At 40.7% G+C, this 26481-nt stretch overlaps 1 protein-coding gene across 1 annotated transcript in view; it reads right to left on the minus strand.

Moving 5' to 3' along the window:
* sorcs3a (sortilin related VPS10 domain containing receptor 3a) overlaps positions 1-26481 on the minus strand; it is a 332565-nt gene that overhangs the window by 17920 nt on the left and 288164 nt on the right. The window contains exons 19-22 of the mRNA XM_079553286.1: positions 16110-16296; positions 12475-12608; positions 9997-10120; positions 7311-7423 (exon numbers count right to left, since the gene is read on the minus strand). Coding sequence (XP_079409412.1) covers positions 7311-7423; positions 9997-10120; positions 12475-12608; positions 16110-16296 — 558 coding nt within the window. The remainder of the gene's footprint in view (positions 1-7310; positions 7424-9996; positions 10121-12474; positions 12609-16109; positions 16297-26481) is intronic.

A 26481-nucleotide genomic window follows, 5' to 3' on the forward strand; every position in this document is an offset into this window, starting at 1 on the left:
GTTGTAAAATGTTGCCTTGGTACTTGGACAACCAAGACCTGTGTGATTATCATATGAAAATGATACTTTTGAAACAGATCTATTTGTAAATGCATAAATGAGCTTCTTATTGTCAGTACCGGCTAATCCCTAAAATACAGTAATGCCATAAGAGGCCATTATGAGTGGAATTACATATCTCAGATGCACACGCAGTCATTTGAGGGTAAACCATCAACACTGCAGCTGTTTAATGGAGTGAGTAAGACGGAGTTATAGCGCTGCGGTAGGCCATTGAAAACTCCTCAGTCATCTTTGAGAAGTGCTTTTGTGCAAGAACTTGATGGCGGGCATTAAATTGTGCAGGGGAGTGGGGACACTTGGACTGAAAAGAGAGCCTTTGATGGCGGTGGGTGAAACGGACAGACAACACAATGCTATGTCAATTGTAATCTATAACACACAATCTATAACTCCCAAAGAGCTGTTCAGAAGAAATTAAAACTTCAATAAAATGGACTGAAAAACAAAATAATGTGCTGCTATAAAAAAAAAAGACAGAAGCAAAACAATCCCACACTTATTTTTAATGTATATGTTTGCAGTGTAAACATTTTGAAAAATATAAAAAAGAACTGTAGGTAATATTTTACAATAAGGTTACATGAAGCCATGCATGAATAACATGAAATTATGCATGAAATAAAGCATGATTTCACAGATGACTTCATGCATGAATTAATTAACTACTGTAATGAATTCATCAGAACATCTTGTTAATATGTCATAATCTTAGAATCATGATGAATTCATTAAAATATTTAAATGTTTTAACAAAAACATTAACTAGTCTAGTCTAACTAAGTTTATGCATGAAAATCATTTTCAATTGATTTGCAAGATAAAGCTTAATATAACAATTACTGCTGTAAGGAACTCATCATTAGCTAATCCTTATTATGTCCCCTACACTAAAGTGATGCACTTTTTATGGACAAATTTGTGCAAGAGTAAAACAAGAGCTATATTATAACATATTTACATCATGTATCAATAGGCAGTGTTTATGTGGATGTAAGTAAAATTGTTTTGTATAATGAAGTTAATGCATTGAATGCATTGTGGACAGCAATAAATTATAATGTCTATGTTTTTTGTGTTTGTTTTATCCTTGATTATTGTCCAAATAATACTTCATTATATTCTGCTTGTCTAGGGTTCATCCAGACCAGAATTCCCCACCACAACAACAGCTTTTCCCCTTTGACACCCGACTCATGAACAGTAAATAACCTGCCATTTACGTGGCTATTCACCTCCAAGTCAAATGTAATGCTTTTTAATGCCTAAATATAATATTTTTATAAACCCACGAATACAAAAAAATTGACAATGACATGCTGACAAATCAATGGCGCCGGAGTTGACACAGTTTGAAAGCACACAAAAAAATCCAGGCAATACAAATTTAATAAAGGAATATTCTAACATGATTTAAAGCTCAAAACCTTTGCAATGATGGGCCCCTGATATGGCCCTGAAAGTCCATGTAAAAGAGACTCGAATAGTGAACGAGCAGAGAGGGTGAAGAGTGCAAAGCCATGACATGAAAAATCCCACATTGTTTCCCCACACATAAACGCGGCCGAGTGAAACGGACTGTGGCTTTAATTGCGATTGGGCCTCTTCTCTCTCATCTGCTGTTTTATGGAGAGGTTTTACTGTTAGGGAGCTGTTCACTGCAGTGAGGCCATCATCACCGGGCCCTGGCTCCTCATCCAGAACCAAACCAGGGGAAATAATCAAAACAACTCTTTACTTCAATGTCGGAAAAGGAACTTCAGCTATAAACACTGCAGCAGGGTCAGAAAGAGTCTATATGCGTATTAAAAAATATAAAAGTCATAAATGATGTTAGTTAGATCTGGGTGGCAATGGCATAATATTTACGTGAGTAGAGGGACAGTTTTCTCACTCCTTAAAGCCACACCGCGTAACATTTCACCCAAAACACAAGCATTTGAATCATTATGGACTGAATGAACACTGTGAGGGGCTACTTTACTGGGAGCCGGACATCTCTCTGCAAAAACAGCATTTTCTGTGTCGAGCTGGTTATTAGGGGCATGTTTTGTATTGCTGGCACCAGTAAAATCCAAAATGTTACGCAGTGTGCCTTTAAAGATTGTATTTCTACTTCAGTAATAATACCTAAAAATGCATTTTCTCTCAATGTGAATAAAAGCAGTCTACAAATACAATCCTTTCTCATTTTCAAAAGGGTAAAATGAGGAAAATTCTGGCTCAATATCGAAAGGACAAAATCACGGACACAAACAGTGCAACTGAGTTTGCTTTGTGTGGCTGGGCGCTCTGTCAATTGGGGGGAACTTATGGATGCCTCACCTCCCTCAAAGGTGTCTCAAGCATGTCCCCCCTGAGGTGGGCTTGTCCCACCGGAACCAGGCCTCGGGGAAGAACTAAGCCAAGATGGAGGGACTATGTCTCCCGGCTGGCTGTGGAACGCCTTGACATTTCCCTGGCTGAGATGAAGTGTCTGGGGTGAGGAAACACTGGGAGTCCTTTCTTAGACTGAAGACAATGGGAGGATTATGCAAACAGTTAAACAGTACTTGAACTTTAGTGGCATTTTCTTCTTCTGTTTAGATGCCTTGCTATTTTTTGTTCTCTTTGAAAATTACTTTGATGTAACATTATTGATGAAATGTAACCATATGCACCAAAACAACAGGATCAGTTTCATATAGAAGATTCATATAGTGTAATAGTAATTTCAAAAGCGTTTTGTGGTGCAGTATCTTTTAAGAAATGTGTTTTGTTTGTGAGCGCTGACAGGCTGCAGTGAAAAGGGTTGAGAACCGCATCAGCACATTTAAGCTCTATGGCCCAATAAAGCAGCGGGAACGATGGAGAAGCAGCGATAACGTTGGCTATACACTGGAACCGTGCAATTTATACAAAATGCACTAATGGCGTTAAAACTTCTGTTGGATACATGGATACCATCCAACAAACCAGTATGGCTGGTGAGAGTTAAAGTGTTACTGGTGTTGACCGGTGTGTGTTATTGACTGAGGCTGCTTCAGTTTGCTAATTACGACCATTAAAATAGTGATTTCAGTTTGATTGGGACTAATTCTGCAGCACGAGCTTTCTACCGAAGCTTCTCTGAAAACAGCAGCAACAAACCAAACAAAAAAGGTCTGATTAGAGTGTAATCATTCCCCCAAAATAGGAATTATGCAAATACAGGATTGGGTGAAAGGTATATAACAATAAATGCTTTTGGGTCGCCAGAATAATACAATGCTATGACTATATGAAAGGTTTGGTTTAATCAAACACTGCAGTCAAGTGTTCAGCAGACTTACAGAAATACCAAGACATTACATTATATAAAAAAACACTGCAGTAATCTATTTCAGGCTGTTTAGTTTCCGGCATGCAAAATACACTGGAAACTATTTGTAATCTTATTTATTTTTGTACAATTTTCACTCTCACTTTGAAGCCCAATTCAGCACTTCAGTAACACTCTGCTCTTTCAAGAGAGGAATCACATACCTTCAAATGCTCAGTCACTGCCAGCTCTTTGAAATTAAAGCGCTGTGATTTCCACCCGCACTTGAAGTACACAGGCCTTTGGGGGGGACGCGCAATAATCCTGCTAATGAATTTAAGGATCAAATTTACTGCCTCTGTCCAATGGGTTCAAGCATAAACAAAAGCGAATGGGCTACAGGCATCGACTTGCTATAAATAACTTTACTGAAGAGTTCTAACTTGCATTTCATAAAGTAATGTTGCTGTTTGGCATATGATTGGAAATGATTTATGTTTAAAAACAATCTGATGAATGGATGGAATAGACAAGTGGTTCGCAAACACGGGTTACTTCTGGTGGTCCTCGTACTCCTCGGCATTTGTGGTCCTTGTTCAATATAGATACACGTTTATGTGTCTTTTTTGTGTGTTCTTTTGAGTTGTTGTCTGGAACTATTTTAGCAATGTAAATCTGGCTTAGCCAAAGTTCAAGCTTGATTCTGCCCAGTTTCCGATTGGGTTTGTTGTAAATAGGAAGGGCTTGAGACTTGGGTAAACAATACTTCAGTAAAGCCTGGACCATAAGCTTTAGGTTCATATTCAAGAGTAACAAGGTAGAGGATTTATTACAGCATGATTTAGAGTTGGACAGTTTGGGTCAGCACACTGTCAGGCCCGGGTCATGCAACAGCAACATTATTGAAATGTGTAAAGAACAAAGGTTTCGTCAATTTACATCTAAAAAAACTCGGCCAAATTACGAATTAAAAAAAAAAAAAAAAAACTTTTTGTGTCAGATTTTCAAGTAACTGTTACTGTGGATGTAACGGAGGTCATTATTTGATCATGGATTAGAGACAAGCTGAGAAAACCCTCCCCCCCCCTCCCGGAACCGCCACCTTAACGTGGTGGAGGGGTTTGAGCACCCGAATGATCTAGGAGCTCTGTTGTCGGGGGCTACTTGTCCCTGGTAGGGTCTCCCATGGCAAACAGGTCCTAGGTGACGGGTCAGACAAAGAGCGGTTCAGAAGCCCCTTATGAGAGACTAACAGGCCCGGTTAATCATGAGGCCGTTCTTCTGTGGACCCACCACCTGCAGGAGGAGGAGCCATAAGGGGCTGGTGCAATGTGATTACGACCCGGCAACGGACAAGTGGAAGAAGATGGATGGATGCATCCCTTTTTCCAAAGAGCAGTTGAATTAGTTAAATATTTTAGGAAGTGAGAAGAGCATGGCCAGAGCAGTCGGAACATTGCTTGGCAGACAGAGAGTGACTGACTGCACAAGGGACCAATGAGAGGAGGTGTTGGGTGCAAAGTGTGTCCTGACATGTTCATTGGTTTAACCTCTAAACCCCCACCTGAACAGAGTTTGGCTTTACACAAATCTAAAAGAAAAAAGTCAGTCAGTTTTTTCTTTCAAATGAGGTATCACGCTGTTGCTCTCCAGTCAAGAAGCTTTTAGATTAGGGTAAAGCCGAACTTGAAACAATGCGCTTGGTTAAGGTAAGAGGTTAAACAAACGCAAACACTGCTTTGGTGTTCAAACTGGAACAAATGCTTCCTGATGCAAAGCTAGATTTTTGTTATCTTTTAATATCATTTTTTGTCATACTCATTTTGGACAGATTGAAAGTTGGCGACGACAGACGTGAAGTGCGGGAGGTACCGCGTGTTTGCAGAGTTTATAGTGTGTAATTGGTGAGTGCAGCGATGTCCATTGACTTTGCGCTTCATCTTGTTTACGATTGGCGACAAGCGTTGACATTTGCCTGGATATGTTCTGGTATCATTGCGCATTTGGTAAATGTGTTGTTTGGCCATTGCCTGCAGCTCAAAGACATCGGGTGTAAATGCTGGTTCTGAGAGCTTTGCTGATTATGTGGCTTAACCTCTTAACCCCCACCTGAACGGAGCACATTTTCTCCAGCTCGGCTTTCCCTAAATCTAAATGTGAAGTGTGAAAAAGCTAGAGAAAAAGCAACAAATATGTGATGAAAATACAACAAAAAAGTGACACAAATTTGTTGAAAAAGTGAAAAAAAGCGACAAAAAAGAAACAAAAATGTGACAAAAAGAAACAAAAATGTGACAAAAAGTGCCTAAAAAAGTAATGAAAAAGTGACAAAAATGTGATGAAAAAGTAACAAAAACGTGACAAAAAAGTGACAAAAAAAGCAATGAAAAAGTGACAAAAATGTGATGAAAAAGAAAGAAAAAAGTGTGAAGACAAAGAGACACAAAAGCAATAAAAACGTAACAAAAATGTGACAAAAAAGCAACAAAAACGTGACCAAAAAGTGAAAAAATGTGATGAAAAAGTAACAAAAAAATTACAAAAAAGTGACAAAAAAAGCAATGAAAAAGTGACAAAAATGTGATGAAAAAGAAAGAAAAATGTGGTAAAAAAGTGACAAAAACATGACAAAAAACAAAGAAAAAATGGCAAAAATGTGACAAAAACGTGACAAAAAAGCAATAAAAAAGTGACAAAAATGTGATGAAAAAGAAAGAAAAAAGTGTGAAGACAAAGAGACACAAAAGCAACAAAAACGTAACAAAAATGTGACAAAAAAGCAACAAAAACGTGACCAAAAAGTGACAAAAATGTGATGAAAAAGTAACAAAAAAATTACAAAAAAGTGACAAAAAAAGCAATGAAAAAGTGACAAAAATGTGATGAAAAAGAAAGAAAAATGTGGAAAAAAGTGACAAAAACATGACAAAAAACAAAGAAAAAATGGCAAAAATGTGACAAAAACGTGACAAAAAAAGCAATGAAAAAGTGACAAAAAACAACCAAAAATGTGGCAAAAACGTGACAAAAAAAAGTAATGAAAAAAAACATCATAAAAGATCACTTTAGATCACTTCTATAGGTCTTAACTTTCAAATGAGGCTCTCCAACTCTCCAATCAGGAAGCTTGGGTAATGCCAAACTGGAGAAAATGTGCTCCGTTCAGGTAGGGGATAAGAGGCTAACAATTACTACCGCAGTTACTTTTGCGGTAGAAATTACACCGTATAAACACTGTTTATAACTAGCATTTACCATCCACATAACACCGCTGAATCATACTCAATGCAGATCACACAGTTCTGCTCCGCTCCTGCGATGAGAATAGAGTAAGTGAGTGGCACTTGTAACAGTGAAGAGCAGTCCGCACAGCACGACCCTCACCCCCCTGCCTCCAGCTTCCCATCACCTTCTGCCACTCCAAACTCTACACATCTCCGCTACAGCGACTCAACATCATTTATGTAGCAACCAGGAAGACATCTCAGTGGGGGATAGGGCTGCACAATAGAACGCAAAATTACCGTTGCAATATTAGACACCACAATTTCCATCATGTGAGAAACTAAATATGCTACAATAACACTGCTTCCTCCATCTGGCAGAGATTAGAGAATCATCCACAAAAGGATCAATTAGTTATGTTAAAAATAGCATTACGCACTTGTTTTTCTCGCAGTCCAACTCTACTGAAGCACATACCATTTGTCACAGCTATCCACAACTCTAGATCATTTCTGTAGCACTTTGAAAACCCAGGAAGCCATTTTGGAAGGGTATAAGGGGGAAGCCGAGGCACCTGTCATCTGATGGATCACTTTTGCCCTGGGGTGCTCGCGCACCAGTGAGCAGCGAGTAAGAGCCGCGGTGGAGGTGATAGGGATGGGAGAAATAATTGAGCAGAGGCCTGGAAATATGAGACAGGAACAAAAAAAAAAAAAAAGCACAAAGGAAAAGGGAAATGACTCACTTGGAGCAGGGACTTCTTAATTACTCTGCTCACGTCATGCCGCCACTCGGGGATGTCCGGGTTGAACTCGTCCAGATTAGGTGAGAAAGATAAAAGCAGAGATTTGAAGAACTCTGTTGGGGATAAAAAAAAAGAAAAAAGCAATGTTAATAGTGGTTTAAAAGCTTTTCATATCACCTTTGGAAATGTTATTTGACTCCAGAAAGCTACAACAGTCTGAAGCTGTACAACAAACAAGACAGCAACTGGGCAAATAAAAGTGTTAAACCAAAAAACCTGGACTAACGCACAAAAAAACAACTCCTAAAATGAAGTATTGGTGATGATTTGTTAAATTCCAGGCCAGATAAAGCGCTAAAACAGAACTAATCTGAGTCACCAGCATCAGAGACACCAGCACTCCTCTTTGACAAACCCGGGCCCGGAGGCTTCATTCTGCTGAAGCTGAGCCCACTTGCCATCTGTCAGAGTCTCAGGTAGTTAACAGAGGATGAGCCGGAGAAGAGGTGTCCCCCAAGTCCCCTCACCGCTCCGGGCCGAAGATGCACTTCCCGATAATTAGAAAATGTCACCGTTTTGCGCCATAACCCGTCCGGCGGTAATAAATCGTCACATTTCAGATGCGCGGCCACTTCACATCAAATGGAGACGTATTCTTCAGAGAGGAGAGCGGTAATGGGAAGATTTGACTCGAGGAGGTGCAATTTATTTCGCAGGGATTTTGAGATATTTCGAGACTATATGTGAGCAGAGCAGACGCGGAGATTAAAATGCTTCTGTTTTGCAAAATAAATGGGTGAGTTTGATATGTCGGTGCGCTGCTGTAGGGACTGAGCTGAGGCTGTGACAACGCAAATGGCTGAAGTTGAACTTGTCGACCTTGTATTAAGAATTGTTTTGCTCTTTTCTCAAATAATTCTTTATTATTTTCTCTAATAATTCTTTAAAATATTAGAGCTATAAACAGACTCAGAAACCGTTAAAAGAGCAGGGAGAGAGTTTGCACAGTTCAAGAGAGTAATACTGATAATGAGACAGCCACAGCAACTTTAGTAATTGTTAAATTCCATAAATGTGTTGAACTATTTCTTTCACTCATATACATTCTAGATGGATAAGAAACCATAAGTTAAAGGAATAGGCCACCGTTTTTCCATGCTGAGATATGTTCTTACCTGAGCTTAGACGAGTTCATGTGTACCTGTCTGGTCTTTGTGCGTGCGCTCAGTCACGCAAAAAGAACAAAGATGTTGTTAGCGTTTAGCCCCTCCTCCTCTCCTCTAAATACAGTTTAAATACAGTTACGTGAAAAGTTGCACAAAATTAAACAAGTCAATTTTCTAAGCAGATAAAAAAGGGGTACTATGCACTTGGACGTCCGCACAGTAAAGTCGAAGTGCTCTTAATATTATTACACCTAACATTATAGTACCCCTTTTTAAAGCAGTACTAAGTAACTCTTGCCCCTAGAGGCCACAAGCGCAACTGCAGGTGTCGTAGCAAGTTACGATTTTTTAACTTATTAATTGTCTTGGAGAGTAAATACTACGCTGACAGGAAAGGCAAAGGGAGAGAGGGCTATTGTACATCCAATTATACAATGGAAATCATTTTTTTCACTCAAACTTGGCTGTAAATACTGTTTAAAGTGACGTTAGCCTGTTAGATTCTTCTTCGTGATTCCATTAGTGTGTATTGCTTGCTCCGGACCGGTGGCAGTCAAGTTGCAAACATGGTTTTCTGGCCAGAGACACCAGGGGGAGATGAAAGACCCCCCAATCATCCCATAAACGCTTGTATTACCCCCACAGGGACTACGAAAAGGATTTATTAAGGTAAACACGTTACTTAGTACTGCTTTAACTAGATTTAAATACAGCTACGTGGATTCAAGTAACTGTATTTAAATAGGGAAAAAGTGAAAGAGCTTGGTCACTTCTAACTTGACCCCAGTTTGGAGCTATATCTATGCTAGGAGAGGCTAAACGCTAACAACATTTGCGTGACTGAGCGCACGCACAAAGACAGGACCGGTACGCATCAACTCGCTAAGGTAAGAACATATCTCAGTATGTAATATTCCTTTAAAGCAGGGGTGTCGAAGTCATTTGGGTTGAGGGCCGAAATTCACCCCCACGTCGGGTCGCGGGCCCGTATATTGTAAAGGACTGTGGCCTCATACATAACAGCTTAAACTTATTGTCCTTCATCAGACTGTGGCACATGTTTGTCAAAGTGCTACATGAAGTCATTATTCATTCACTCCACATTCGATGGCAGTAAGTTACTATTGTAGCCACAGCCACCCTGGGGCAGACTGAGCATTTACCACATGGCTATAATATGCTGTTTAAATCCTGATCTCTTATTATGTCAGTGCCCTCTGCTGGACACATGTGCAATTTTTCCTTTTTTTAATTTAAGTTTCCCCCTAGTGGCTGGAGTGAGCAAATTGGTTATTTCTTTAAAATCCATAACTCCGAACAGGAATGGGCTGGAGACGTACTTTTTTCTTGACATGCTCAGGAATTCATGCTCTTCAAAGGGCCACATTAAATCCCCTTGACACATGTGCTTTAAAGTAACAAATCACAGGTTAAAGAAATCCCCCTTTTATACCCCAAAAAGGGTTAAATATGAAAATCCTGAAATGCCTTCTGACTTGACTGCAGTATTGTTCACTCACCTTTGACTGCAATGGTCCTGGTGTCTTGGAGAATGGAGTTTCCTGCTGCCACCTGAACCGTCACACTGTGCATGCCCTCAGAGGAGAAGGTGTGAGAGATACTGCCATCCAGCGAGATCACCGGCTGCAGGGGCACAAAACAGCACGATATCAGCTCTTTCCGCCTCAATACACCTGTTCAATACACACTGGCGCTGTATTCATGACACTCTTTGGGCTCCAATCTGCTCATGTTTTTTCCTCTTCTTCTAAATATGTTGGTGTAGGCAAAGAAAAGTTTTCTACTGGAGAGGGTTAAGCGTTTTGCCAGAGAGGCTTCTTCACGCTTACATAAATGTGTCATCTTCAGGAAAAAGAAAGAAGTAGATTTTAAGCTTGAGGGACTCACAGAAAGTTTTAATGCAAATGAGCCATAAGGGGCCCTTGGTTTTACCCTGTTTGTAATAATAGTAGGTATTTGAGTAAAAGGTTAGAAATGAAAGTGGCTTAAGGTAAAGTGTGGGGCGACACCTCTTCTCAGAAACTGCTTGAATACCAGAGGACAAACAGATGATAGAAAATCCTGGATGCTACGATGGTTTCCTAAACAGATGAACTCAAAAGATTTCCCAATGGTAACTATGGTATTATAACAAAACACACTTTTTACAGGGTTGCAAAGTTGGGACTTTTTTGGTACTCTTTGGAACATCCTTAAAATCTGTTGTGTGAAGTTTGTGTGGAAAGAATTGTTGCAATCTTTTCTGTACAGTTTGTACCATGAGGGAAAGTGACAAACGTCACTGTCACTCCATCACGCTATCCGGTTTCTCTTCATGTGTACGTACACCTGTTTGATACACACTCATGCCTTATTCATAAAACTTTTTTGCTCCATAATCTGCTTGTTTTTCTTGGTTGTATTGAGCCCGAGGGAGCTGTGATGTGGGGAAGAGATTTATGAAATCCTATGGAGCAAGGGAAACGCAGGTTTAGACTTGGCTGCGTTGGATTGACTCTACTTTTATACACCGCAGTGTAAAAATAACAAAAAGTGAGCTACATGCATTCTATGAAAACGCTACGATATCCCGCTATGCTGTGTACCACTTTCATATTTCTAAGGCTCCCTGTCTCTTAGCATGCACCAAGTATATTGATAATCAATTCAATACAAATAATGTTGAATAAGCGAGGAATACAGTAATAATGTAACTGTCTTTTATCACCTCAAAAGAGAGAGCAAAATAAACTGTACCAATCAGTGTTTTATGTTGCCTGTCAATTTTTATTTATTAATATTGTCATTATTATTAGAACAAGAATTGGTTTAGTCCACAGGGTTTATTGAACAGGTCAACACAAAGTGAAAGAGAATACAAAGGAAAGAATCATTCAGCTCTCTGGACCAAGAGCAGGCCACCACTAAAGAGCCACAAACGGCTCTTTTTGAGTTGAGGTGTTTTTAATGATGTGTTGCTATAGAAATGAGGCCACATTTGAGCCAGAATGAGGGTGGTGACCAATGACAGGTTAACATTTTCTAAATAAAATAATACAATAATATTTATAATATATATATTTTTTTCAATAAATAAGTACTTAAATTTATGTATCATCATATTATCAATAAATAATATGTTTGGTTTCAATACAAAATAAAGACACGTGCAACTTTTATTTGGTTTGAACAAACTGATTTTTGATATTAAAGGGTGCTCTCATTCAAAGTGCTTGGGACTCTGGGATTGCTCCATCGTTTGGAGAGAGTTCTAACTTTTGACGCAGCATTTGCAGCAGATTGGATCAAGCACTCTTTATTTTAGCAAATCACAGCCAAATCTCAATAAACCACAAACCCATTAAACATTTGTTTTTGAGTTGTGTGTCGTTTATCAATAAAAACATCTTACATCCGCCTTCTCATGGCAATACCGGCCCAAACGGCCCAAACCTCTGGTGGTTCGGTTTTCAAACAGATCAGCTGGAGCAGCACAAGATGGATTTGTGGGTGTTTGTGAACTCACCAATATTGTGCACATTCCGCTTGGACGCTGAACGCTAGCATTTACAGTTTTGCATTAAATATATTTTCTGGCAATTGAGCAAATTGGATTTCTGTTTCTGTTAACATCTAATACATGGAGCTCAATAATAAAATATTAGCTTGCACAGAAGAATAAGCACTAGTATTCCAGAATAAGGCTGTTAAAACAAAAAGTCTCCAAAGTTTTGCTTGTTATTTGGTGAAACAAACTTCCTTTAGTTTATTGTGTTTTCTGAAATCTTATGCAACTTTCAAAAGAGCAATAACAAAAGTTGCATCAAACTTAAAAAAGACTTGAGAATATTTTAAGTTTCAGAAGCAATTGCCTTCACTGAGGCAGTTTTATAAGAGGAGTAGCTGTCAGTAAAACTTGACAAGATCAGTGACATGCATTTTAGGAGATGAGAAAGTAAAATATGTAGCAAGAACCTTAAAAAAGATTGTAATCTTACCTCTGAGTTGTTCCCGAGCCACCAGAAGTATGTGACTGTGCGTGAGTGGCTGGGCAGCACCACAGCGGAGATGTTCACCTCTTTGTTCTTGATGACCACGAAAGGAGCCAGCAGCTGCACGTGCTCTACTGGACCTGAGGTGGGGGGAAATGAACTTAAGTAAAACTATATCCCACAACAGGAACCAAATGGGACGAATCAGGGAGAGTTCACTAGTTCAGTGAGTCCAGAATATACGGCTTGTGAGGTAGAACACTATCTTACATTTTGTCGGCACGTAAATGCTACATTTAACTATTCATTGTGCGTGTTCTTGTATTTGCAATTTTCTTCTGGTCCCTCGGGCTACGGCGTGGAACGTTGACACAAGTGTCAGAAAGTGCTCAAGCAGAGTTTTGTGCTGACGTTGCAAACCTCTGGTGGATATGTTTTTGAGTGGGACACAGGTAGGAGCTCGGCAGAGAGTGTCTCAGTGAGTGGAAAATTTGTGATGATATAATGGAAGACAATTTTTGAAAGAACAAACAACAAGAGAAACTTAATAGTTGCTGCTGCTCCAAAGCTGACACATAAAAGCAGAAATGATACAAAACACAAATCCAGGTATGTTTCAGTATGTGTTGATGGGGAAATAAAATTCCTGTATATTTAATTGTAGAGAGCTGTAATAAGGAAATATTGCAAAGAACTCCCTCCGTTAACACAAAGGACCCGATCTTGCATTTCTAAACACAGTCTATAGACTAGACTTTTGCACAGACTTTTGTAGCACACCACGCCTCAGCCGACCCCTTTTTTTCTCTAAGCGACGCCCTCAGGGTACCGGCGAAAGCACTGGTGCACTTTTGTTGGTACGCAAGAGAGATACAGACGGCATCTCTGGAATCGCCCATATATTGTCCTGTTTGAAAACAGTTAAGGGGGAAAACAATTTGGAGAAAAATCTAAACCTTCTTTAATTATTCAAAAACTACTTTAACAAATGCTGAATTATGTATAAAGATTTCTACTAAATAAAGATACAAACACATGGGGAGGAGCAAAGTGGTTCAACAGCCCATAAATAACGGAGAATGCTAACCTGGTGCTACATGTTAGCATCGGGCTAATGCTAACGGTTAGCTAGCGCTAGCTACAACTGCCGTTTTTTTACTTCTACTGAACAATCTGCTATGAGAAAATATCCATATGGACCCGATTTACACTTGACTTTACTTATGCGTGATAAGAGCCAGAAAATGGCTAAAAATAGTGGAACATTTTTGTTGCTTCTTTAAAGATTCTATTTCCCCCCTCGGCTAAGCCACACCCCCTTCTATGGCGAGATGCCGTCTGTATCTATACAAACTGCACCTTGAGCAGCGGAGTCATACATTTGCTTTAGAGAAGCTACTAGTATACTGTAGCTATGACTGCCCTGGGGTGGACTCACAGAGAAGTGCTAATCGACCACAACGGCTCCCGACTTCAACCAATCAACCACTCACTCACACATCACGTTCATAATGAGGGCGAAGTGTCTTGCCCAAAGAAACAACAACAGTAAACTTTCGTCAAGGCTGAAATTGTCACCTTCCAGTTATAGATGGCGAAAAACATACACTTTAAATACTATAAAGACTTTTAAAAGCTCAAAATTCAAACTCATGACCGATGCAGAGTGACCCCACTGCGCCCCCTGATGGAAACTGACAGGATCTGCTTTGGTGAACACTAATCTGAGTTTGGATTTTGAGCCGCAGACACTTGTAATGCGCTCTTTGGTGGAACAGCTCCAGTCAGCGCTCCCACACGCTCATCCGCTTTAACCGGAACTAATCTTTATCCCACTCTGACGCTCTGTGTGAGTGAGAGGCAGAGGATCATTCACTGTGTAAAAGGCTACGGACTAAAGTATCATTGAAGAATATGTTAGTGATTTCCATAAAACTGAGCCACACTGTTTTACCACTGCGGCATATTCACATTCACCTTTCCACATTAACTCGCTAACAAAAGGTTACATACATACTATTAGATTACACACATGTCAGACGCTATAACGGTGCCTGTGCTCATTTGTACAAAGGAAACATTGAACACTGTGCCAGTTTTTTTTTTTCTTTACGTGAATAGGATGAAATGGATTTTTACAGTCTATGTGTATCATAGATTTTATTTTAAACTTCATGTTATTTATTAAATACGCTGTATAATATCAAGGTGATGTTTGTACACTGGGTAAATACAGCATGTTTTAGTGAAAAGATCAGTCAGAATACATGTATATTCATCTCAGTGCCAGCGGAACAAAGGAGGACAGAGGACAACGCCATGATATACTCCTTTGATAATGTACGCGACTTTAAACTGAGCCATTATTTTGTTGCTGTAGCCTCAGAAAAAAAAAACGGCAATTAGCCACTGCAGCCTGTTTTAAAGACCGGCTTCTCAGTTTGCGCCCACAGCAAGATACTGCATAAACTGCTTCAACAAAGAGTAGTTTGCTCATAAGACGCTTGTTTGTCACAGATGCAGAGTGCACAAGCTCATTAAGGGCAGAGCAGTTCACCTCAGACGGCACAGGCCTGGGTCAACAACCGCGAATCACAGTGGGTCAGTGCGCAGGCAGAAAACACAGAATGGATTATTGTGTTGTGATTTCTGTACTGGAGACTAAATTAAATTGTAATCTCAGGCTGAACACAGCTCTCTTTGGTTTTTTTAGGAATTCATTCTCTCGTAATACCTCTCAGATGCTGCAAGAGTGAGGCAGAAGAGTGTCAGTGCTCATCTTGTAGCTTGTGCCGCCTTCTAACATTGAAGCTGTTTTTATTTGTTTTTATACTTTCTTTATGTTCCCACAAAAACACAATTGTCCTCTGCAATGGGTACATCCTTCCATGAAGATATCCTGGTGTGGTGTAAGTAAAATCTTCAGATTTGGAGTACCTAATTAGCGGATTATTCTTCTGATTGCCTACAAGGCCATGAGAAACCCTGCCAGGCACAGGGAAGAACATTTTTAAATAACATTTTAGTAACTTTCAGTTTTTCCTCGAAGATTGCTTTGGCTTCTTCATGTTTTTCATTGGCAATAGACATTCAGTTGCAAGGATTAGTAAAGACACTTTAGTTGTAAGTAATTGTAAGTCTTGTTTAGGAATGCTCTTTCAAATGCTCAAATTCAACCATGCAACCATCCTTAACCAGATCCCCTATGTGGAGAATTCCTGCCTCAGCCCATTGCAGCCATAGAATTGGTTTCTTGCCTATTTTAATTTTGGAATTCAACCACATAGAAGAACCTGCCGTTAATGTTGGGAACATTTTCACAAGGCTGTGAGTTGTGAGCCAGCTTTGTTTAGTGTTTAGTTGGTAGTTTAGTTACAGGTAATTTGCACTTAGATAGTTGAGCAAGTGAAAATGAGCAATGATCCCACTCTAGATTGGCTAACGAGAGTCTTCCTTGTTCTTTAGCAGAATATAACTTGGCCCGACTAACTAGAGGTTGTTTCCTCGCCAAATAAGGGATTCTACACTTTGGTTCCATTCTTTTAACAGAGTCTTGGGAAAAGAAAGAGAAAGCATATACAGCAAATAGTTTATCTTAGGAATAATAATGATTGTATTTAAGAATTGATAAAGACACCTACATGTGACGTGGAGGTAGAGTGTGGTGGAGTCGTATCCCAGAGTGTTCTCGGCCAGAGCGGACACCCTGAAGATGCCTGCAGCCTTGTACACGTGCTTGATCCCCTCCTCCGTCCAGCTCAGGTTGGAGTAGGACACGGCCGTACCGTCGCCAAAATCCAACTGAATGTTCGTCCGCAAAGAGTCGCCCTGCAACAAAATAATAAAATAAAAATAAATTAATGTGATTTAACCATAACCATTGCTTATGGTTTGAAAAATTGGTTTTGAACCATAAGCTTCGGGTGAACAGCTAAGGTTTGCTTCATGGTTCTAAGATGCTGTTGATTCATATTTATGTGGAAAAAGAAATATTTCAGAAAGGTTTTGGTGATTCAAGACCACTCATCCAGCAGCATCAATCCAACTCATGAATGTATTTAAAATGGGCATCTGGCTGTTTGGGAGCTTCATACATAAATTCAAAGTCTTTTCAGAGCCAGGCTCTGCCCACTCATTGAGGCTCTTAGGCATGCATTAGCTCTTTGTTGCACTGATATTTCATATACATTAATGCTGTCCACACCTGGGACTCTGCACAATCCATTAAGATGCCAAATATGCAGCCCACAGGAATGCATAAACTAACAATGAAATAAAGTTTGTACGGAAGAGTGTTAGCGAGTGGGACTTTTCCATTAAGACCTACGCAAAACTTTCCCACCACGCGATTCAATGAGTGGCAATTATTCCTATTTCAATAACATGTTGTTCTTTTAACACTGTCTAGTGTGGAGTGCTGTACCCAATGCATCATGTACCAACAAACAGTGATTACGTGTTTGGATAATTGCATTCTACATAACAGTATAAATCTTAAGTAAGTAAGTAAGTAAGTACCCTAAAAAGACACCCAAAATGTCTTCATGAAATTATAGAGATGGAATTCATCATTTCCATAAACTGCTCCTTCGTATTATTTGTGAGTTAATATTGATTAGTATGATCCAGACCCAGTTTATAGAGTTTGCAGGTAATTACAAGACTGTTTACATAGAAACAACATGATACTTTGCAATATTAGGTGACACAATGTTCATATGTATGAAGTCAATGGGGATGTTCACCCACTCATAGGGAACGTGAGCTGGGATTAGACCGGCATGAGACAGGTTAGTTTTACCCATAGACTGTAAAAAAAAATAAAAAATAGACATGCTCACTCCTCCCCGTTTGCACGTTCGAAAGGGAATCTATGGCGGATTTACAGACTCCTCCGACACAGATCTGACAGAGCATGTTCCTAAAAAGCTAAAAAGGGCATAAGGGTGGGATCTTCACTGTAGGCCTGTCAATCAATTAGTACACGAGATTTCTAAAATGTTCCTTACAAAAAACAGCCTGGTTTCTTTAATTGAAACTAAACCGGCGTTATCACAGGAGCAATATATAGCTTTAGAAAGTTTAAAAAAATTTTTAGAAACCAGACTTTACAGTTGCTTAGAACCAGTGTTTGGAATAACGCCGTTTAAAAGAACGGCGTTAGGTAACGGCGTTATTTTTTCAGTAACGGAGTAATCTAATTCATTACTCTCCTCGTCGTTACAACGCCGTTATCGTTACTGGGTAAACAAAGTGGCACGTTACAATTGGGCTGAATGAAGCGCCGCGGTGTCAGCATGGGGAGAGCAGTGGAGAGGGTGGGCGGAGTCTGACGGAGCAGAACACGCACATCTGACTGTCCGTGCAGAGTACTGCATCGCGCTCTCTGCTCCATAAACTACTTGTGTCCCCGACCCGCGGCTTGTCATCCCCACAGCGCGGTGCAGCCGCAGGGGAGAATCAAGTTGGTGATCATTGATCAGTAGTGTTGGAACTTATTTTTAACCCAAAGACGCAGTGGACGCGGTGGAGACACGTCTTTCTCCCTCTCTCTCTCAGCGCCTTTCTTCTTCCTCTCTCCCCGCTCTCCGCTCCATAGAACAGTGCAAGGCCACTAACCTTCTGGGGCATGTAAACTTATATTTGCTGTCGATTGTTTCACGGAGAGACATCATGCTTGTGCGTAAAGTCTGCCCTGATCGTTGGCACATGTTACTCTTGTTCCTCCCCATTCTCTTTGAATACGGCCATATTCCTACATTAATAAAACAGCGGCGCAAATACAATACCACTCAGTCACAGGGGCCTCCCCCACTCACCCCCCATTCAGTTCATTCAGTTACTATGAACATCTTTGAACATCTTTGAACACCTGTCTGTTCTAACCATTTCAATTGACTTGTGAAAACAGCAACAACAAAAAAACAAAATTCTTTGACATATAGCAACACAAATAGTTACTTTCCCTGGTAACGACTTACTTTTATTATAGAGTAATTCAGTTACTAACTCAGTTACTTTTTGGAACAAGTAGTGAGTAACTATAACTAATTACTTTTTAAAAGTAACGTTCCCAACACTGCTTAGAACCTGTGTAAGGTGCAATGCTTTCTAATGGAAAACTAGCTTGTTTTGCCGCCCATATATGGAGGTACTGCAGCGATGGTGGACAAAGTCGGCCCCTAGCGTCGCGGTCACAAAGCAGAGCATACAGCGGCCATTGGTTTTACCCTACTGATGATGTGCCGTTGCAATAATAATGCAAATACACAAAATCACTGAGACCCTCCTTCTGAATCATATCTACCATTTTTTTAAGCCATGGTTTTCCAAATATTTAAGTTAATTAAGTTTTTAATAGGACCTATTGATACGGTTTTATATTGCAATAATGTTGTTATATTCAAGACAGTTATCTTCACAGTAAGGTTCACCGTAAGCAAACTATATCATCCAGTGTCAAAAAGATATAGGGGAACTCGAAGCATTGCCAACATAGCCTTAAATAGAGTAGCTCATATGAGATATTTTCAGCGCATCTCTCCCATGTAGCGTGGATGTTTGCCAGAGGGATTCTCAACCAAACCACAAGAATCCTCCTCATGCATAACTTCATACGCTGTGTACACCTACAGGTACATTAAAGTCTTGCATATGTCTTTGCAGATATACGATGCCATTCACTCCTGTTTGCCTGTGCCGTGTTGCCATGCGCTCCCCCTGTTTCTCTCTTTCCTCTGGGATTCACATCTGGCACCATGCGAGGGTTGGTTCTCTGCGCAAGTGTCTTTGGCTCCAGCTGCTGCCCGGACTGACTCCACTCTCATCCCCTCAGGACAGCAAGGCAAACTCCCAGCATTCTTTAGGCACAGTACGGAGATACTCATAGCTGTGCATTAGCATAGCCTCACTGTCATGGTGGACAATGGGTGCAAAAACAAAAGAGCCTATTGTTCCTGTTGCTCTTTCGCATCTTCCGCCTCGCACCATGGATTATTCAGTTAGCGCAGTAGAGTGTGAAATCACAGGAGGGATTTTTGGCCTGCATAAAGAGCATATTGAGAACATTTCATGGGACTTTGCCTGTGTAATTATTTCAATGGTGAGTGGCTGTGAAGGATCCAGAATGGTTCAGTAAAGTAATGTTCATACTTACTACAAGTACTTACAAAATCTTGAAACATCTAAGGCTTTTACACAATGTCTAGATATTCACTGATAAACAGTTTTGGCCAGTTAATGTGTTAAAAGACAGTTGTTGCAGAGTAACTGGGAAAAATACCTTACTTAGACAACACTGTCAATAAGTAAGTATTGGTATAGATATAGGATCTGCTGCAAATCTGTAAAAAGACCAAGCCAGGTCTAAACAAGCCCTAGTTTCCAGCAATGCATGTTTCCTATTCTCTACAAAGATGACAGTACTAGCCCGGTGTGGCACAATCTGAACCACAAACCAGAGAAACACATGATCAGTACCAAAACATATCCATCTTTCATGGAGTTTCCATCCATAAAAGATACTTTGAAGGATCTGGCCGGATCCAAGCTCAGAAAATCATTGAGAATCCATCACATTTTCTGAACGGTGAATATGAAATTCTCCCATCAGGAAGGCGGTACAGAGCACGCCGCTTGAAGAGCAACAGATACAAGCTCTCATTCATCCTGAACTCTCTGTGTCTCTTTTAAACAAACGGAAGGATAAAGAGCAGGTGAAGAGGCCGTCATAACTAAGATGAATTCTATTGGATTATTGTGATGTACTGGTTGTAAATGACAATAAAGGTTATTAACAATAATAAAACAATACCCGAGTAGTAACAAAACAAACACACATCAAACCGAGAAAGTGCCACTATTTTCCAAATCATCAGGTGAACCACTAAACTCTCATAATTATAAGTGAGAGATGTTAAGATTCTTCTGAATAATACAGGATTTGAAAGTCATCGCCATTTGAGTGCTTCATTACAAATTTGCAGCTGTGGTTGGACCAATATTATCGGAGTAAATGATTTATTGTGTATGGGTGCCAGATGCTCCTGCTTTTGAAAAGAAAGTAGATGCCTATCATGCAAAACACTGGATCTTTTGACATTGCAGATGCTTATAGAAGCAATGCCAAGGCCACATAAGGTCACAAACTAGCACATACCACCGGACACAATCCAAATTCCATCAGCGTGCCCTACACAACAATTTGAGAACCCATTGCATATAACAAATACTGACAATGTATGTACCAGACACCGTAATGAGCTGCCTGGCAGGTTAACAAGAAGCAGTCCGGGTGGCACTAATGTCACTCAGGACTCCTTGGCAATGCTGTCCTTTTTTTGTTTATGCTCTTTCTCCCTTTCTCTCTATGGAATCCTCAGAGGAGCGGGTTCATCTGCATGTGAGTGAGGAGGTCCTGTCTGTCTAAATGTCAGTCTTTGTGCACCGCATTTCTCAGAGGGGCCAACACATCCAAACATCACAGGGAGGAGGCTGAGGCCCTGAGCCCTGACACTGCTGCGGAGGAGGAATCAAAGCACAGCGGTCCTGGGGTGTCTTGTTAGCCACACAATGCTAACATTTGTTCAGGTGCTTGTCAAATCCAAAACAGCGGTGTGAGAGTGATGTGGGTAGACAGTCGACATTTTAAAACTCAATTAAATAGGAATGTTTAGAGGTGAAACACTCCAGCAAACATTAATTGTTTTTGTTCATTAAAACATGCTTTAAAAGTGCTTTTATTATCTTAAACCATGCAGTTAGAATGAAGAATGAAATGTCAATAGTCACAGAAGAACATCTCCAGAGCCAAAAAACTGAGTTATGCTGTTGAAACCAATCTACAGGTTGATGATTTGACTCCGCTCTCTCCACACCATAATGATGTTTTGTTATTTAACAAGGCGCTTCAGTCACCTTGCACTTTGAGTGCTCATGGAGTTAGAAAAGGGATAAACAATGTATCTGTTGTACGGTATGCAGCATTTGTTCTACAACAAAATCAGGATTATGATGGTCACTTTCACCAACACCATTATAAAGCGCACTGTAAGACACATTTAATGAAGTTGGTTTCCTTTGTTCGTCTGAAGAATTATATGTGTAAGCTGCATGTGCAATTTTTCCACCAGAGTGTTTTTCTGCACTGGGTTGTTTGAGAATTGAGAGATTTTCTTCCCCTTATTACAAGTGGCCTCGTCAGCAACTAATCATATCGCAGAATGCTGGACTCAGTTCTAGTGAGAAGGGGTTCTATTATTTTTAAATCTATTTTATTCATCCATCTATCTACCTATTCTTAAACTAAAAGCCACATTTCACACATTTGGGGAACGCTTTAATTTCAACACAAAACGTTTAGTTCTTGGCTTTAACATGGGCTGCTGGTGTTCTCTCCACTGAGTTGGCACATCCTCTTAAGCAATGGCTGTTTAGTTTCTACAATATAATGCACTCGTCTTCTTCTTCTAGAGATCCAACTAATTGCTGTGTTGCATGCGACATCACAGCGTTCTAAAAGCCTATAATATTATATAGAGGTACAATTATTTTGGTTTTGAGGAAATGTTTGTAAATGTCTTGTACAGAGAGATCATGGACCCAGTGACTGATATTAATGATCATTTTTGTAATTCACATATTTTCTTTTTAGATATGACTCGTGAAAGTGTAATGCAGTTAATAGGAAACACTTCTTCCTGCCCCCCACTGGGGTAGTGTGACATCATCACATTCGAGCATCTCCAACCCAGCAATAGACATCTGCCAAATGTGCCAGGCCACGACCCACAAGTTGAACGGACAGATTTACCTAAGTCGGTCTTTGTATTCCATGATAATGAATAATGTAGTTAATATTTTATCTGAACTTGACAGAATTATGTGCCTGTCAAGTTCAATCACTGCATGGGTCGACAGGAGACTCCATCTCACTCCTCCGCTGGGCCAAAAATAAGTTTCACACACCGCTAACAAGAGCGAGTACAACTGCCGAACATTTCCTCCTAAATGTGACAGCAGAGAGAAAAAGAACGGCAGCGGAGGCTAATCCAGGCTGACGGAGGGGTGCTTGGGCAGATCATAGCAAACTTATATTATATTAACCAGGAGCAAAACACTAAAGACCTATAGCAGAACCAAAGGCAGGCAAGGGAGCACTATAGATGTAATACGCAGACACTGGAAATTGATATGGCTTACTGTAGACATGGGATTAATGTGGTTATCTATCTTCTTATGCTTAGACTTGATTTCTAGGGATACCTATATCATATGGCTCAATTAAGAAATAACTATTCATCCAACTCAACTATAAATTACTGTATGTAGTTGTGATGTGTGTGGAGTGAATGAACAACAAATCTCTATACACTATATGAAGCACTTTGGGTGAAAAGCGCTATACGAATAAGCTTCCATTACACAATGTATACAATGTAAGCTTGAGTGACGAGCCAATGGAAATATTTTTTTTTTCCATTGGTGGTCACTTTTTGAGAAATATATTAAGTGAAGTACCAAATAATGCCGGTGGCGACTTTGGGCTCATCTTAAGGAAGTCAAATTTTGCAACAACTCATCAATTCAGATTAATGAAAGTGGTTTAGCCACGGTCCCTTGTGTCACAACACATTGTTTCAAGGTAATAGTTTGATTTTACAAAGACAATGGGCTAAATGAGAAGAGTGCAAGTGCAAGAACAATATCAATCTGCTGTTTTGTTCTTTTAGCAATAAATTATGTCACTTACACTTTCTTAGTAATTCGAACTTGAAATGTCTGCTTAGAGACGCAAACTCCAGAAACAACAAAACAATCATAAAGGCTCTGAATATGCCTCCACAGGAATCCAGGTATCCATATGCATGAAGCACATTCACAACAAATTTCATTGCAATTCACACCTTTGACAAAGCTGTACTGTAACATTGTTAAGCATGAGAAAAGTAATTTAGAGACAAAAGAATATAGTTTCTTGGCAGGGTGCCAACTATAGGAGAACTACAGTATATGCACACATATCTGCAGAAACGGCATGTGTTCATTTAAGTTCAACTCCAAATACGATAAAACTATACTGCACCTTGAGCAAACTTAAGATATTAAACCATAACTTTATGATGGCAAAATAAATAGAAATATGCAGTTAATTATGTGGCTATATGCATCGAAACTGGCCCATCTGCTTGTTCTACATCTCAGCAAGGACCAGTTTATTAAATATCACTGACTTTATTTTAATCTGTGCTCAAAATGTACTGAACTCTTCATTCTATTAAGGTAATTTCCTCCCACCAAGAAATGCAAGCAGCCCAGTGTTCATGAATATAAATTGTGCTCAATGAGAAGCTTCAACCACACTCCAGGATTGCTCTTCCTCAATAATTTTGCACTTTTTGACCAAAATGTCTCAGGCTAATCCTGTATCCTATATCCTTTCCAACAAGTCACACCATCCTTTTATCGGAGGTAAGAGCAATGGACCAAGATACAGCCCCTGGGGAACACCTACACTTAACTTTAGTGGACAGAGACAGAGCATCCTGATGTTTGCACACTTCAGCCCGAAGATAAGATTTACAGATTGCATTCTTGTCGGAGAGCTATGTGGGCACAGTGACCATGAAAGCTGACAGGAGTATTGTTTCAATCTCTCTAACATGGGTCTCCTCAGAGAACTGCTGCCTCCTGCCTTTTGCTCGCAGCTCTATGCAACACTGTGTGAGTGACTAGACGAGACTTCGAGTTGATTAGATTTGCATACTTGGATAAAGGAACTCTAATGATGTGAGAAAAATCATAGTTTTTGTCTGGCATAATTTCAGGGCAGCTTACAGGTGGCACTGTTAACTCAAAGTAAACACAAGATATTATTATTATTAAAGCAGAATCTCACCAATTTCGTCCGAAAAATTGAGACTACTAGGTCTTCACTCAAATAAGCAACCATGTTTATATGTATGTATGTATTATTGCTGTTTTATTTGTTTTGCTTTTATTTTATTGACTGGTGTAGTTACATGGAGATGTTTTGTGCACTGTTTTTTATGATTTTTAAGTGCAGCACTTTTGAACTTTTGAGGGCACCGTCCTCTCACCGTTTCTCTTCACCATCTACACATCGGACTTCACATACAACACGGACAGTTGTCATCTCCAGAAGTTCTCCGACGACTCCGCCATCGTGGGCTGTGTGTCTAAGAGGAACGACCTGGAGTACCGGTCAGTCATCCTAGACTTTGTGGACTGGTGTGAGCGCAACCACCTGTGCTTGAACATCAGTAAGACGAAGGAGATGGTGATCGACTTCACGAGGAAGCCACTACCGCACACACCGCTGAACATCCAGGGGGAGGACATTGAGGAGGTGGACAGTTTCAAGTACCTGGGTGTTCACCTCAACAATAAACTGGACTGGTCCCACAACACCAACACCCTGTACAAGAAGGGCCAAAGTCGCCTTCACCTTCTGAGGAGACTGAGGTCGTTCGGAGTGAGCAGGCCTCTGCTCAGGACTTTTTATGACTCTGTGGTGGCCTCTGCTCTCCACTACGCTGCCGTGTGCTGGGCCCCGGGCAGCACAGAGCGGGACAAGAACAGACTGAACAAGCTGGTCAGGAGGGCCAGCTCCGTCCTGGGCTGCCCCCTGGACTCTGTGGAGGAGGTGAGGGACAGGAGGGTGTTAGCCAAGCTCACCTCCATCATGGACAACACCTCCCACCCACTGCACGGGACTGTAGAAGAGCTGAGCAGCTCTCTCAGTGGTAGACTGAGACACCCTCAGTGCAGGACGGAGCGCTACCGCAAAGCCTTCATCCCCACTGCTGTCAGACTGTACAATAAGACTGTGAAGTAACGCCGACTGTAACAAGTGAATTTCTCCTTTGTGAGATCAATAAAGGTTTATCTTATCTTATCTTATCTTAACTGTCAAGTTGCTTAAATGTGCTATAGAAATAAAGTAGATTGAACCAGGTCACTTTCTCAAGGCTGTTTGACTGAAGTGTGCCACATGATAGTGCACAGGTGTTTAACATTAGTCAGCAAGCAACCATTGCCAAATTTGAGTTGAATTAAAAGAACAGAATTCTCAAACATAGATATGATAATAAAATGTCTGTTACATAAACGCAGCTGAATTTTCTTGTCACAAATAATGTTTCATTACAAACCAGTTCAGTGCATTAGTAGTATCATTAAAACATGAGATCAAACCCAGCAGCAGCTGGTTGAACCAGACACTGCATAAGATCCTTTTCATTAACACATTTTAAAGTCCAAATATTCATAAGTTTTAGAACTGTTATAACTATCATGTGTTAAAACGTCCATCCATCCATCCATCCATTTTCTTCCGCTTTATCCGGGGCCGGGTCGCGGGGGCAGCAGTCTCAGCAGAGATGCCCAAACTTCCCGATCCACACACACCTCCTCCAGCTGTTCTGGGGGGACCCCGAGGCGACACCAGGCCAGCTCGGAGACATAGTCCCACCACCGTGTCCTGGGTCTTCCACGAGGCCTCTTCCCACTAGGACATGCCTGGAACACCTCCCGCGGGAGGCGACCAGGAGGCATCCGGAACAGATGCCCTAGCCACCTCAGCTGGCTCCTTTCGACGTGAAGGAGCAGCGACTCTACTCCGAGCTCCTCCCGGGTAACTGAGCTCCTCACCCGATCTCGGAGGGTGCGCCCAGCCACCCTGCGAAGGAAACTCATTTCGGCCGCTTGTATTCGCGATCTTGTCCTTTCGGTCATTACCCAAATCTCATGACCATAGGTGAGGGTGGGAACGTAGATCGATCGGTAAATCGAGAGCTTTGCCCTCCGACTCAGCTCCCTCTTCACCACGACAGACCGACACAGCGACCGCATCACTGCTGACGCCGCACCGATCCGTCTGTCGATCTCGCGCTCCATCCGTCCCTCGCTTGTGAACAAGATCCCGAGATACTTGAACTCCTCCACTTGAGGCAAGGACTCCCCACCGACCTGAAGAGGGGAAGCCACCTTTTT

The sequence above is a fragment of the Gobius niger genome (assembly GCF_951799975.1).
Source record: "Gobius niger genome assembly, chromosome: 3".
Lineage (NCBI taxonomy): Eukaryota > Metazoa > Chordata > Actinopteri > Gobiiformes > Gobiidae > Gobius > Gobius niger.